We start from the raw sequence: 14,771 nt of genomic DNA on the forward strand, positions 1-14,771 counted from the left end.
TTTCAACCAAAAGAATCCTAACCAATACAAACACTGCAAGGGCAATATTAACCATCTTTCTTTTCTAGGTAAGAAAACTGAGGCTTGGAGAGGTAAAGTGACTTGTTCAAGGCTACTTACCGCTCGTAACTAGGTAAGCCAGGATTTGAACTCAGGTTTATCTGACCTCAAAGCCTGGGCTCCTAACCACTGATGTACCACCTCCTGCACTGTCTCAAAGTCCTTCCTGGTAGCCCAATTCCGTCCCTCCTGCAGAGGACTCCCACAGCACTGAGGACCTCCCGATACACCATGCACCACACTCACTCATTCATTTACAGTTACACACCTACAACACACACTCATGCCCCACCTGGAACTCCTCCCGCAGCTGGGACGAATTACTCTGAGGGTCAATGCGGATCATCTCCTTGTAGGTGGCCTTGAACTCGCTGACAGGGATGGTGGTCTCCCCACACAGGCAGGCCTCCAGGATTGCGTCGTGGATGAAGATGTACTGCTCCTGGAACATAAGGCAAGGCTATGAGGAACCAGGGGGGACTATCAGCTAGAGATTTTGGGGCGGTGGGAGGGGGAAGAAGCTCAAGGCTGAGGTGGGGGCGCTCTGAGGTAGGACGAGTCCACCCACATGTCACAACAGGTTCAACCAACGCTCCTCGAAATGACCTTCGTGGACACATTCACTTATCTCATCTTTCATCCTTGTGAGAAGCTCTGAAGGTGAGGGCCAGCCCAGGGTTATACATCTGATGAGGACACAAACCTGGGTATGTCTTGCCTGCAGAACCTATGACCTTAGCCTGCTGCTGTCTGACCTCACCTAACAGAACACAGTGGGGCTGAGTGTGGGAAAACCCTAAGAGGTCAGCAGGCCAAGTTCGGGGATGCAAAAGAACAGCGGGGAAACCCTGGAGAGGGGAAGAGCCTCAGGACAGCCTCTGACACACCCCCAGCTGTGAGTCCCTGCACAGGGGCCCCAGTCCTGGAGGGGGCAGTGGGAGAGGGCTGCGTCTCCCACCTCGGTCTGGATCATGTTGACGCGCCGGGAGCAGAGGGTCTTCACGCAGTTGTAAATGTCCACGACGCCCTCACACTCCGCCATGTCCAGCATCACATCCAGAACGATGTAGCAACCTGTGCGGCCAGTGCCCGCGCTGGGGGGAGAGAGAGTCCCAGGGCAGCTCAGGGCCTTGGGGAGGAAGCCCAGGACCAAGGAGATGAAAAGAGGGGCCCTGGGGCACCTGGCCATATCTACACCACACAGGGGATGGAGGCACAGAGAGACCGCACCGGGGGCACAGATGAGCCAGGGAGAAGGCTGCTGGCAGAGTTGTGGTGGAATGTGATAGAGGACGGGCCTTGGGGAAGGAGAGGGGGACAGGGTAAGGAGAATGAGGGGGTGAGACTTAGCAACTTTGACAGAGGGAGAGGGACAAAGGTGATGCTCAGAGCTTAATCCTAGAATGTTCTTGCCTCCTGGATATCCCCCAAGTCTCCTGGCCATCCTTCAAAGCCCCACACACCCACACCCACTGAGAGACTGGGTAGAGCCTCCCCAATCTGTCCAGCAGCTGTCATTCTCCTGCGCTCCCCAAGCAATCTGGGCAGGCTTTTATTAAAACACTCTTCCTGCTATGTGGTCACGGCTTATGTGGCTGGCTCCCTGACCCCCCTGGGAGCTCATCAAGAGCTGGGCTGTCTCAGGTCCATCACTAGGATCCCCACGCTCAGCACCAGGCTGAGGAGATTTGAGAGGAGCGGGGAGAAGACAAAGATGACACCAAGATTTCAAACTTGAAAATGGTGGCATCAAAGTGTTGGCAAGAACACGTGGCAATGGGGTGTCCCGCACACCACTGGTGGGGGCTTAAATCAGTACAACCACTTTGGAAAACTGGCAGCATCTGCTAAAGCTGAATGTTCGCACAGACAGCAATTCCACTCCTCCATACACACCTCACCCCAATGCGTGTGCACGTGGGCCAAAAGACGTGCCACAGAAGGTGCTCAGCAGCACTATTCATAACAGCTCAGAACGGGAAACCACCCAAATGCCTATCAACAGTGGAATGGATAAACACACTGCGGTTTATTCATCCGGCGGCGCAGCAGACAATCTGGACGAATCTTACAAGCATAAGGTGGAGGGAAAGCAGTCAGACCCAAAGAGCACACACAGTGCGATTCCATTTATGCAAAGTGCAAAACAAGGGTTTAGCAGTCAGGAGAGTGACTGTTCTGGGAGGGAGGAGGCGGATACAGACCAGAAGGCGGGTCAAGGGGGCTTCTGGGGGCTGCTAATGTTCCGTTTCTTGATCTGAAGTGTGGTTATTTCACACGTGTGTTCAATGAATTTTTGTGAAAATTCATAAAGTGATATACACACTTATTATTTGTGCACCTTGTTTAAGTACATTATACATTAATAAAGTTTTATTCCAAAAAGACAGTACCTTAAATAGGCCTAAAGAAATCAAAAAGAAGCTGGTTTGGGGGCAGAGCAGAGAAATGAATGAGTCTGCCACGTGGCATTTGGGAAGCTGATAAGAACCCAAGGAGAGGAGCCAGGACGAGATAGAGAGGCCAAGGACTTGTGGGCCCAGGGGACTCACCAACGTCACAAGGGTCAGAGGTTAAGCTCTCCAGGGGTAGAGAGGGGACAGGAATAAGACAGGGCACTGGGTCCCCACTTAGGAAGGTATGGAGCCAAGGGGGAGGCAGAGCAGAGAGGAAGGGCCAGTGGGGTCACAGGAGCCAACCAAGGCCGGGCTGGGAAAGGAAGGAGTGAGGTCAAAGCTGCAGAGAGTGAGAAGGCCCAGGGCGAGGAAAGGCCCTGGGTTTGGAGAGAAGGCGAGGTCCCTCCCAGCACCTGGGCCAAACCTAGCACAGGGCAGGCGTGCAGTGCATACTGCCTACGTGGAAGCAGACAACACTCTATCTTCACCAGCCCCTGCACCTCCGTGTCTCAGCGCCTCCTCGGCATCTGGGCCCAGGGCCTCACAGGTCTCAGGGAGCATAGGACAGGGCCAACCTCAGTGCCGAAGCTCAAAGGGCAGATGGTCCTTGGGGGTCCTTCTCTCCTGTCCTCTAAGCAGGATGAACCCAAGCCCAGCCTCCTGGAGGGACCGTGAACCAACCCCACTCCCAGCCCCTCCTCTCCTGGGGATTCCCAGCGCCCCACCTGCAGTGGATGACGATGGGCCCAGCGTCAGGGGGCGTGGAGGCCTTCACGCGCCGGATGAAGGCCAGCAGCCCAGTAGCATGGTAGGGGACACCATGCTCCGGCCAGGCCGTGAAGTGGAACTGGCGGACCTCATGCCGGGCAGTGTAGCCTCTCTGGGGAGACAACAGTCAGAGTCACTGCTGGCATCTATTAGACACCTGCTGTGTGCCAGGCCCTGTGGTGAGCATCTCACCACAGATCTCAATTAATCCCAATAATAAACTTATAGGGTGGAGGTTAATAACTCATTGCCCAAGCACGAAAACTAGGGCTCAAGGAGAAGAAACCACTTGCCCGCAGTTAGATGAGACAGATATGTGGGACTTGGGCCGGAGTCTCCTTGATCCTAAACCCATGCCATTAACACCCTCCTCTGCGGCCAGGCTACGGTGTAACCCTAGCAGGACATTTTGACTCCCTGGTCTTAGTTTAAAGGGGAAAACTGTCTTTCCTCTGAGGATTTTACAGAGGATCAAACGGGATCATGGACAGGAGAACTTGGCCAGTCACTGACCCTGTGGCCTCTCATGAGTGACGCAGCCACTCAACCTCACTTTCCTCATCTGTAAAATGGAGCTAATGGTAAACACCCAATCCCACAGAGCTTTCCAGGGCTGAAACAAGATGTAACGGGCTCAGCCCAGCGCCCGGCACAGAGCAGGACCAACACCTGGCAGCCACTGTCATCATCTCCATTGTCTCGATTCCTTGTGGAGTGGCCAGCAAAGATGGTTCCCTCCCGTCCCTCCACGGTGCTCACAGCAGTTACAGAGCAGCTGCCTTGCTGGAGAGGACGGTGGTGCCTCCTCACCCCGCCTGCTCCTGGCCTGGGGGATGGGGAGGTGCGCTCTGCCTGGAGGGCCAGGTGACGGGACACTCACCCGCTCCAGGGCAAAGGTGCGCACAACATATTCGGCTAAAGTCTCCGTCTTCACCAGCGTGATCTTGATGTCCCCGTACATGTCCGAGTCCTCCGGCCAGTACCGTGAGCATTTCACCTGGAGTCCCCACGGGGCAGGCTCAGTGGGTTCTTTGCTGCCCCCCGTGGCTGCCAGGCCCCCTCACCCCACAGCCCCGCTTACCCTGCCCACCTCCACCAGCTTGGTGATCATGACAATGCTGGAACAGTGCTCCTGCCACACCATGCGCCAGAAGTCGTAGACCATCTCGGGCTTCGGCCCTGGGGACACAGAAGGTGAGTGTCCCTGAGGCTAGGTGTCCACCCAGAGCCGGCACACCCACTGCCCAGCACCCCCACCCAGGCCAGGAGGCTCCTGAGCCCCAGTGGGGGCTTTCTGCTCACCCCACACACACCCCACCAACTGCCAACTCATGCTTGGAGAGCCCTGGGTGGGGGCAGTATCAGGGAGGGCCTGCCTGGAGACCCTGGCCATCCCCAGGAAGCATAAGTGGACGGCTAGACTCTTGGTCCATAGCACAAGTCTCCAGAAGCGACAGACAGATGGACAGTCGGGGGGAAAGACAGCCAGAGGGACCCAGGCAGCCCCCAGGCTGAGAGGCACAATCCACACCCATGAGGACGGGGCCTGGGGCCCTTTTGCATGCAACACCTCGGAGACAGACAGAGGGACCAGGGAGCTACAGACAGGCTGAGCATATTGGGGAGGGGCAAACACAGAGAGGGTCAGAGACTGATGGCCAGATTCCAGAAGACTCAGCCGAGAGCAGAGATCAGACAGACAGAGACAGAGGCAGAAGGGAGGCAGATGGGGGTCAAGCAGATGAGCAGGGAAGGCAGACAGGCGCAGAGGGCATGCAGCACACTGCAGGGTACACGGGGGCACACGGGCAGAGGCGCCAAGTACCTTGAGTGGCTATGAAGTGGTTTGACCTGTGGTAGCCCTGCAACAGGAGAGGAGGGTGTGTTAAGACCCCAGGGGGCAGCCCCTCACTCCCTCAGACCTCCTCTGCCTTCCTCTCCCAGAAGCAGCACACGAACCCAGGGAACTGTCCCGCCGCTTCCCCAGGACCTCCTAACAAGGGTGGCCCTGTCCCTCAGCCCCCGAGCAAGGAGGGAAGTGCGGCTGGGACGCCAGTGTCTTGGTTCTAAACCCATCTTTGCTGTGTGACCCCAGGGAGGACACGACTCCTTTAGGGGCGTAGAGAGTCTCCCCATCCATAACCTGGGGATAATTATCCACAAGCAGCTTACAACCCAGCTGGTGTTTGGAAACAAGTAAAGTGCAGGGTGACCCTGCCCTCTCCCCAAAGCCCCAGAGGCCCTAATCAACCCCAGACCCCAGGCTGGGGTCTTGCCAGCTATCCCAGCCCCCGCCGGGGCAACCAGAATGGGCAGGGCCCCTCCCCACTTCCTTAGTCATGTAGAGCTTGGGGGGCCCAGAAGAAGGGTTCATGGGGGGGCAAATGAGCACAGGGGTTCCTCATGGCCCTCAGATCAAATGGTTTTTAAATCTTTAAAATCAATAACAATAATAAATATTTTGAGACCCTATTATGGCCACGTACTGTGCTAAGCACTTTACCTGAATTTTCTCTCACAAGAGAGGGGCCAAGAGCTACTTCCTCCTCCATCCCCAGAGCCCTCAGGTTGAGAAGAGGGGCAGCTGGTCTCCCACACCCGCCCTGCGGCCACAGCCCCCGAGTCCTGCCCACACGAGATGCCCAGGGCACCAAGGCGGGCAACACGAGACAGGCAAGAAGCACTGAGGGCTGGTGCAAGAGAAGACAGCCCAGCTCGGCCACTCGCCTCAAGTTCCCACAGGCCCCAGCCCAGCTCCCACAACGCCTCGGGCCTGCGGGCTTCTCGGGCCCAAGGAGCCCTGGAGCCAGACTGCCAGGGTTCAAGTCCCAGCTTTACACAGCTCTCGCCAGCTGTGCGCCCTTAGGCAGATCCCTTCACTTTTCTGTGCCTCCATTTTCACATCTATAATATGGGAATAATTATAGCATTTACCTCCTAGGGCTGTTGTGAGGAGTAAATAGAGTAACGTATGTCAAGGGTTTGGCGCAGTTTCAAGCACCAAGTCAGTACTTGATCAATAGTAGCTGATCATTATCACCACCCCTTTAGGGGTCAAAGAGCACCCCTGAAGCTCCAAAGAGTGCGGATGTCAAGAATTCCCAGGGCAGACAGTGGTTTGCTATAGCGGGTAAGAATCGGAGTCTTGGAGTCAAGGTGATCTGGGTCCCTCGCTGCTCTGCCAAGTAGCAGCTGTGTGACTCTGGGCACCAAAAGGGGGCTTCTTGGCCTCCAATATACACACAAATCTCCTGGGGATCTTGTTAAAAGGCAGATGCAGAGTCAGAAGGTCTGGGTGGGGCCTGGGATTGTGCATTTCCAACCAGTTCCCAGGTGGTGCTGATGCTGGGCCTCAAAACACACTTGGAGGGGCCGGCCTGGTGGCATAGTGGTTAAGTTCATGCACTCTACTTTGGCAGCCCAGGGCTTGCATGTTTGGATCCCAGGCACAGACCTACACACCATTCATCAAGCCATGCTGTGGCAACCTCCCATATACAAGAAATGGAGGAGGACTGGCATAGATGTTAGCTCAGGGACAATCTTCCTCACGCAAAAAGAGGAAAATTGGTGGCAGATGTTATCTCAGGGCCAATCTTCCTCACCAAAAAAAAAAAAGAGACCACAACACACTTTGAGCACCCAGGTTCTCAGCCTCTCTAAGCCTCTGTTCTCCTCTGTAGTATGAGGATAATAGTGAGACATACACCTCAGAGAGTCTGCTGTAGACCTACACACCATTCCCATGAAAATGACCAGAACACAGTCAAAGTTACCAATAATGAAAAGCCTACCAGCATCACTCAGCCCTCACTACCGAAACTTCCCTGGGTCTAGCGTAGTTCCCACCTGCTGTCTCCCTAGCCACGGCCTCTGCTTCAAGTCCTCTGCAGAGATGCTGGGCAACTGGAGCCAGAGGAAAAGGTGGAGGCAGAGGACGGGAGGGTCCAGCAGAGGTGCTGCCAGTGGCTGCCCTCCCAACCTCAGCACTGGTCCAGCTGGAAACAGGCTACTCCACTTAAAACCAGTTTGCCTAAGAGTTCCACATGAAAGCAAGGGCCTCTTCTGACTCCCCATCTCGGTCCCTCCAGTGCCCAACACACTCAAACACCAGTCAGTAAATACAGTAAGAAGCTAAACAAGGTCTTAAACACATAACCCTCAAAATATCTGCATTAACTTTTGAATTGAATACGGGCATTACTGTACAATTACATTACACAGAGGACGCTGACATGGAAAGTTTAAAATGATCCAATGTTAAAGGAAGATCAGTCAATCACCTTGAGCACACCCACTTTAGAGACCAGCGTTAGAGCACTCACTGGTCCTCACACTCTGGGCATCAGCCTGTCCTAGGAACCTGCTCCTGGAGTGGTCACCTGAGCCCTCCCTGGAGTCTGACTGGGGAGCCGGGGGATGGGCCACCTGCATTATGGGTAAGACCCTCAGAGCATCCTGATGCTCCCAAAGTGGGGGAACCACAGTCTAGCATAAGGGTTGAGGGCTCAGGCTGGGTTTGAGACCCAGCTCCCAACAGCCGTGAGCAATTCGCTTGACTTTTCTAAGCCTCGATTTTCTCATCTGCCAAATGCAGGTAGGTCCCCACCTGGCAGAGTGTGGTAACAGTGAAATGACGTGCCTGAGGTGCCGGCACAGAGCAGGTGCTCAGCCAGTGACTCTCTTATTAACGGGCATTTGAAGATGTATTAAGCCAAGTGTTCTATGGGTATTTCTCAGGAATCTGACAACATCTAATGGAAATAGGGGGGATTTAAGAGCAGGAGGTTTGCAGTGGAGATCCTCAGCTCCTAAAGGGGGCGCTAGGGCTGAGCATATCCACTGCCTTTCCAGCCCTAACATTCCATTTAAATCCGAAAACTTTACAAATCAACTGTTTAAGCACACTCGGAAGGAGGGCAGACGTCAGGGAGCACATCTGGGTAACTGCCCACCCCCTGCAGAGGTGACTGTGGGGACCTTTCACTCTATGAATTAGACATCTCCATGTTTTCTGAAAGTCTGAAATTTTTGCAATTATAAAAATCAAGAAATATACTTTTAAAAGAAAATAGGAGATAAAATAGAAAAGGTACCCACAAGATAGCAAACAATCCCATCAGTCATCAAATATCATGAAAATAATATATAGTAAAAATCAAATCAAAGGATCGCTAGATGGATTGGGTTTTTTTTTTTTATTCTTAAAAGGCCCAAAGATGGCACTATTTTTAAAAATAGAATACCCAAACTGCTCCCCAAAAGTAAAACATTCAAATTAGGGCTAAACTGAGGGCAAAGTGGTGGGGGCTGAGTGTCAAGCATACTGATCACCAAGGGACTTAAATCCCTGGTCTTAAGGGGACTGACCAGGGTCATGCTCACTTCCTTGAAGACCCTGAGCCCCAAGCAGCAGCGACAGGGCACCCAGGGCAGCTCCCCCCAGCCCCACCGCACCCACGGCCCCGCAGAAGGTGTGGCTAGTGAGGACTCATCGGACATGGGGAGCTAGAGGACAAAGGTGAGCGAGGCGGTGGCCAGCGCAGAATGGGACCTGGGGAAGCACCCCCAGTACTGCTGCCCGTCTCAGGGCAGGGCGGATGGGAGGAAGTGCTTACAACAGGGAGAGTGTCGAATCTGCAGCCCTGGGCGGCCCCTGGCCAGGCTGTTGAAATGGACGGTTGGTGTCAGGCGCACGGGTGGAGGGGAAGGAGGACAGAGAGAGAGAGAGGGAGAGACAGCTGGAGACTGTGAGAGAGTCTGAGGTACAGCCAGTCAGACAGGAGGAGGAGGAGAAGGAGGAAGAGGAGGAGGAAGGGAAGGAGGAGGGGGAGGGGGAGGAGGAGGAGGAGGAGACGGGAGAGAGATACTTACTTCACGGTTTATCCGAATCTTAATGATTCCAGTGAGGGAACAGTACAAAGCAAAAGAGACAGATATTAGGCCAGAGGCAGATGGAGGTGGACGGAGCACAGCAGTGGCCAGAATGGGCGATGTGAGCAGGGGAGGCAGAGCAGAGACAGGTGGACTGGGGTGGGCCAGAGAGGGGCGAGTGGCATGTCCCTGCCAGGCCCAAGGAGAAGCCGACTGGGACTTTGAGGAGACCGAGGAGAGGCCCCCTGTCACCAAAGCTGCCCAAGTCCAAGAGGTCAGGCCCAGCCAAGGGAGAGGATGGGACGTGGGGAAGAAGGTAAGGAATTCTGGAAACCATGGGGCAGCACATCTGGCCGCCAGGAGGAGGTGAAGACAAGAGCGAGGAGAGATCATCTCCAGACTCCCTGACCCCCCAGATACAGGCCTTCCTCCTCCTACGCACTTCAGGCCTGTGCTCTCCACCTGGCATGTCCCTCCCCTTCCCCTCCAGCCACCCAAAGCCAGCTTGAGCTCTCCTGCCTCCAGGCAGACTGCCAGGACCAACCCTGGCCCTTCCACTAACTGTGCTGTGCAATCTGGGCAAGCCATTCCTCTCTCTGGCCTGTGCCTTCCCACCTCATCTGAAATTAGGTGACTTGCATATTTATGAGTCTCCCCTACTAGAATCCACATGTTCAAGGAAAGCAGGGATGTGTCTGGCTTGGTCACTGCTGCATCCCTGGTCCCCAGCACAATGCCTGGGACAGAGTAGGTGCTCAAACGATAGCTAACAAATGAATAAATGGTTCTCTGCTGAACTTGGCTTGCTGCAGGGTGGGGGAGTCTGACCAGAGTCCCTGGACTCTGTTTGGTCTCACCCTCATCCACAATTGTGGAGCAGACTCATCTCCTCTTCTTCACCCCCAAGCCTAGGCTCCTGGCTTCCTGCCTATCTCTGATCCCGCTCTCAGTTCAGCCAGACCCAGCTGCTGCAGTGGATGGCAGGAGAGCCTCATGGTCAGCAGCAAAGGCTTTGGAGAAACAGACAGGCTGAGATTTGAGTCCCTTCCTGACCACTCACTAGCTGTGTGACCTAGGACAAGTAGCTTCACCTCTCTGAGCCCCAGTTTCCTCACCTGTAAAGTGAGGTCATGATGCTAACTACCCATAGGGTGGTTGCATGGATTACATAAAATTAAATATTTGGCATAAAGTGCTTAGCACACTGCTTGGCACACAGTTCGTGCTCAATAAACAGGAGTTACTATTCTTAAAGTACCACTCTGATCATGGTGAAATCACTTCTAACCACTCCCTGGTGCCCCTAGGGAAAGCCCCAACTCCTTAGCTCACCATTCGAGGGAGGCCTCACAATCCAGCCCCACCTGCTCTCAGCTTCATTGTGTATCATGGACTCCCACCTCCAAGCTCTCCCCCCTCACTGAAAGGGGATGCTCCCTCACCTGTCCCCCCTCACTGAAAGGGGACGCTCCCTCACCTCTCCCCCTTCACTCAAAGGGGATGCTCCCTCACCTCTCCGCCCTCACTGAAAGCAGATGCTCCCTCACCTCTCCCCCCTCACTGAAAGGGGACGCTCCCTCACCTCTCCCCCCACACTGAAAGGGGACGCTCCCTCACCTCTCGGCCCTCACTGAAAGGGGATGCTGCCTCACCTCTCAGCCCTCACTGAAAGGGGATGCTGCCTCACCTCTTGGCCCCTCACTAAAAGGAGATGTTCCCTCACCTCTTGGCCTCTCACTGAAAGGGGATGCTCCCTCACCTCTCCGCCCTCACTGAAAGGGGATGCTCCCTCACCTCTCCCCCCTCACTGAAAGGGGACGCTCCCTCACCTCTAGGCCCCTCACTGAAAGGGGACGCTCCCTCACCTCTCGGCCCTCACGGAAAGGGGATGCTCCCTCACCTCTCCGCCCTCACTGAAAGAGGATGCTGCCTCACCTCTAGGCCTAGCTGTCTGCCCTCTTCCTTTCGTTCTGCTTCACTGAAGCCCCCCCATCTCTCAGGCCCACTCCAGAAGTCTGCAGGAAGCATTCCTGACGGCCACCATCCACTCTGTGCTCCCCTCTGAGCTCCCTGGCACTGACTGCAGGAGGTGGGGGCGCCCAGAACCCAGCCATCTGAACCCTCATTGATTCCCTGACAGGCTCCTGCCCTGCCTGGACAGTGAGCCTGGAGCGGGCGGGGCCAGGTCAGCAGAGATGACAGGGCACGGCACTCACGTCTATGTAGTTGGCGTTAATGTAGTCCGCATCCGGGTCTCCCAACATCGGGTGCAGTTTCACTCGGTGCCGATCATCTGCAAACACAGAGCAGGCGGCCATGGGGTGGGCAGGGGCTGAACTGGGAGCCCAGAGCTGGGGCAGTCAGGGAAGGCTTCCTGGAGGCCAGAGGTGGGGCGCAGGCAGGGCAGCAAAGAGGACCTAAAGGTTCAGGGCCAAACAGCTGGCTCCAGGTAGTGCGGGAAGCAGGCCAGGCCAGGGGATGCTCCCTCACTCAGGCAAGTGACCTCGGGCAGGGGGCTTAATCTCCCAAGCCTGGCTTCCTCATCTGTAAAGCGGGGATTACAAAACGTCCCACTTCACAGGGTTATTGAGAGGAACAAGTGAGATAATGGGTGTAATGCTCAGCGCACAGCTTGGCATTGGGAGGCCCTGGAGAAATGGCAGCCGATACCACTGTAACCTCTGAGGCTGCCCCAGGGCGCTCCCCACCGTAACTCCCACCCACTGCCCCAGACGCCAGGCCCTTCCCAGGACTCACAGGCAGGCACGTGCTCCTGCCGGCTGCCCTTGAGCTTGTCTTTCTTCTTTGTGGCATCCCAGCCTTCAAAGAAGCTCTGCCAGGTGGGAAGTGGTGGTCAGCGGGGGAGGGAAACCCCTCCACTCATAAGGCCCCTTCCTGTCAACAGGGATGATGTGGGCGGGACCACAGCAAGGGCCAGGTTCAGGGCTAAACGTGGGGCTTGAGAGACATTTTAGAATGAGGGTCAGGTTTAGGGTAAATCCAGGTATGAGTTAGGAATAAGGTAAGGTTAAGGGTCAAATTAAAATTAGGAGGAGGGTGGTGTCAGAGTCCAGATGGAGGCAGGAAGGGATTCAAGTCAGAGTCCAGACAGAGTTTAGGATGAGAGTCAGGGTCAAAGTCCGACTGGGGTTAGGTTAGAGGTCAGGGTCAGGTTGGACTGGGGATAGGATAAGGATTACCATCAGGTCCAGATGGAGACTGAGTTAAGAGTCAAGGTCAGATTTCAAATCAGGGTCAGGATGACAGTGAGAAACCAGGTCAGTGAGATAAGAAGGTAGGTTAGGGTCAAAAAGGGTTAGGTCGAATTGATTGTCAGAGCAAGGTCTATCTGGGGCTGGGCTGAGGGCTGCCAGGGCCAGGGTCCACACTGAGGAGGGACCAGGGAGGCCCTGGCGAGGGGTCGTGGCTGGACGGGCCCTGCACCTCGTACTCCTGCTTGAAGCCATAGCCCTCGGCCGTCTTCATCTGGTTGATGTGCTGAAGGAGGTCGGCCACACGCACCGCGGGATGCAGCTGCCCCGTGTGGTACGGGGAGCCCTTCCGGCCACACGGACGCCGCGGAGAGCCCCCCAGGAGGCTGCTGGCCTCAGTGACCCCACCGCTGCGCTGGTCCCCTGCAGTCAGAGAAAGGGGAAGGGGCTCCTGACACACGCCCAGCCTGGGGAACCCCAGAGGGACTCGGGGTGAGGGGGGAAAGGGAGCAGGCCACCATGGAGGACGGCTGGGCTGTTCCCTGGAGCCAAGCAGCCTGGCTGCGCCCACCCCATGTGACCTTGGGAAAGTCCCTTCCTTCTGCATCTAGGGTTTCTCATCTGTCAAAGGAGCGGGTCGCATCTCTGACCTCTGGGGGCCCTTCTGGCGGCGCCCTGCCTGCCGCGATCCTGCCATCCCCTCCCTCCATCCTGCATCCAGCGGACTTCATCGTGCTGCCTGCAGGGGGCAGCGCTCGGCAGAGCCCAGGACAGCCCCTCCCTCCCCCTCTTCTAGGGAACAATCCGGAACATTGGCAATTACCCCCATTCAAAGACAAGCAAATCCCGAAATTAGCGCGGCCGCCGCCCCCCCTGCAGATTAACGCAGTCACCTCAATAGAGGGTTTCTCCCGCGCAAGCATTTCCGCTGTCAGCCTGCGCCGCGACCTCAGCCAATCGGGCAGCGGGTCGAGAGGCTCACAGTGCCCCACACCCCCGGGAAAATAGACCCTCCTCCCCAGGCCCACGCCCCAGCTCTACTCAGCAGCATCACCAAGGACATCCCACCCTGGTCCTGAGATCGGGTCCTGGGACTGAGAGCACATGAGAGAACAGCCCCGCTCAGCGACACCACCCCCACACGCTCACTTAACACTCATTTCCCTTCCCCTGTCCGGGGTAAGGTGCAGGGAGCCTTCAAGGCCAGACCCCCGGCATTTCTCACAGATGTTCTCTACCCACATCTGAGCCGGCAGGGGCAGGTGGCCAACTCTCAGTGGGGCCTAGATGCTGGTCCCCTCCCTTCCTTGTGCCTTCACACATGCGGGTTCCTCTGGTCCGCACACCCTGCCCCTCCTCTTTTGGCCTGGCAAACTCATTCTCATCCTTCAGGCCTCAGCTGAAATGACCCTCCTTGGGGAGACTTCTTGGTGTCTGGCCTCTAATTCCCACCATGACTAACTGACAGAATGAACGCAGGAGCACCGGACAGACGCCCGTGCAGCTCCCCCGCCCCACACCCCAATCCTTGTCTCTGCAAATCAAGGAGACCGCCGGGCCTGCCTCGGTGCCCCCTTCCTGGACCACTACTGGAAAACTGCCTCCAGGTAGAAAGGCGATGGGAAGGCAGGGCCCACTCATTTGTCTCTCTTCTGTCGGGACTCACAGTCCTGAGCTGCCTGTCACTCCATGTCGAAAACAATTGTGTCACATATTTGATCCACATTTCTAGTTGTTTACAGCTGGTGGGCAAGCCAGTTACACCATCATGGTCAGATGCCCCAAACTCTTGATTTTACAGATGGGGAAACTGAGGTCCAAAGAGGTAAGACCTCCCTAATGTAGTGGTTGCTAAAGTGTCTTCCAGAAAGTACCAGTGACACCAGATGACTAAGTGGTAGTCCATTAAAAAGAAGAGAAGGAGGACAAGGAGGGGTTCTATGTTTTAAAGGAGACAGGTGAATTCTGGCTTAAACAAAAATAAGTAGGTTATTTCCCTGTAAGATCTCTCAGGGCTTCCCGCAAGGTAGAGTGCATTTTGAATTTCCAAGAGATGGGTGCAAACAGCAGTGATTCACCACCGTCTTTCTCCATGGAGAGCTTTTTTTGTTTGTTTCATGAAATATCCTCGGGGGAACACAGTGTAATATGGAGATTAAGAGCCAATCTCTGGAGTCAGACAGGCCTCAGATCAAATCCCAGCTCTGCCTGTGACCCTGGGGATGGGACTCTCTCTAGACTTCCATTTTCACATGTCAAATGAAGATAAAAACTGTTGTTCTCCATACGATGATGTAAATACTAAATAAGATAATGCATATAAAGCACGCAGCCCAGTGCCCGGCACACAGTGAACGCCTGCAGCTGGCGGCTGTTGGCATCATTAGTAGCCTCCAGGAAAGGGAGGAACCTCTTTAGTCCAGAAAGCCAGGGCAGTTGGTTGACAAGAGAGGGCCTTTCT

The 14,771-nt window shown here is 55.4% G+C and overlaps 1 protein-coding gene across 7 annotated transcripts in view; it reads right to left on the minus strand.

Annotated features, from left to right (window-relative positions):
* The window catches only part of PTPRU (protein tyrosine phosphatase receptor type U), a 79,136-nt gene that overhangs the window by 9,643 nt on the left and 54,722 nt on the right, over positions 1 to 14,771 (minus strand). For 2 of the 7 annotated variants that reach the window (XM_044770215.2, XM_044770211.2), the window contains 10 exons: positions 12,543 to 12,733; positions 11,856 to 11,931; positions 11,315 to 11,391; positions 9,099 to 9,116; positions 5,050 to 5,086; positions 4,306 to 4,403; positions 4,105 to 4,221; positions 3,182 to 3,336; positions 1,019 to 1,154; positions 353 to 502 (listed from right to left, as the gene is read on the minus strand). In XM_044770215.2, coding sequence (XP_044626150.2) covers positions 353 to 502; positions 1,019 to 1,154; positions 3,182 to 3,336; positions 4,105 to 4,221; positions 4,306 to 4,403; positions 5,050 to 5,086; positions 9,099 to 9,116; positions 11,315 to 11,391; positions 11,856 to 11,931; positions 12,543 to 12,733 — 1,055 coding nt within the window. The remainder of the gene's footprint in view (positions 1 to 352; positions 503 to 1,018; positions 1,155 to 3,181; positions 3,337 to 4,104; positions 4,222 to 4,305; positions 4,404 to 5,049; positions 5,087 to 9,098; positions 9,117 to 11,314; positions 11,392 to 11,855; positions 11,932 to 12,542; positions 12,734 to 14,771) is intronic. The other 5 variants (XM_014853681.3, XM_044770214.2, XM_014853680.3 and 2 more) reach the window with 3 other exon arrangements.

Source organism: Equus asinus, chromosome 5 (assembly GCF_041296235.1).
Source record: "Equus asinus isolate D_3611 breed Donkey chromosome 5, EquAss-T2T_v2, whole genome shotgun sequence".
NCBI lineage: Eukaryota > Metazoa > Chordata > Mammalia > Perissodactyla > Equidae > Equus > Equus asinus.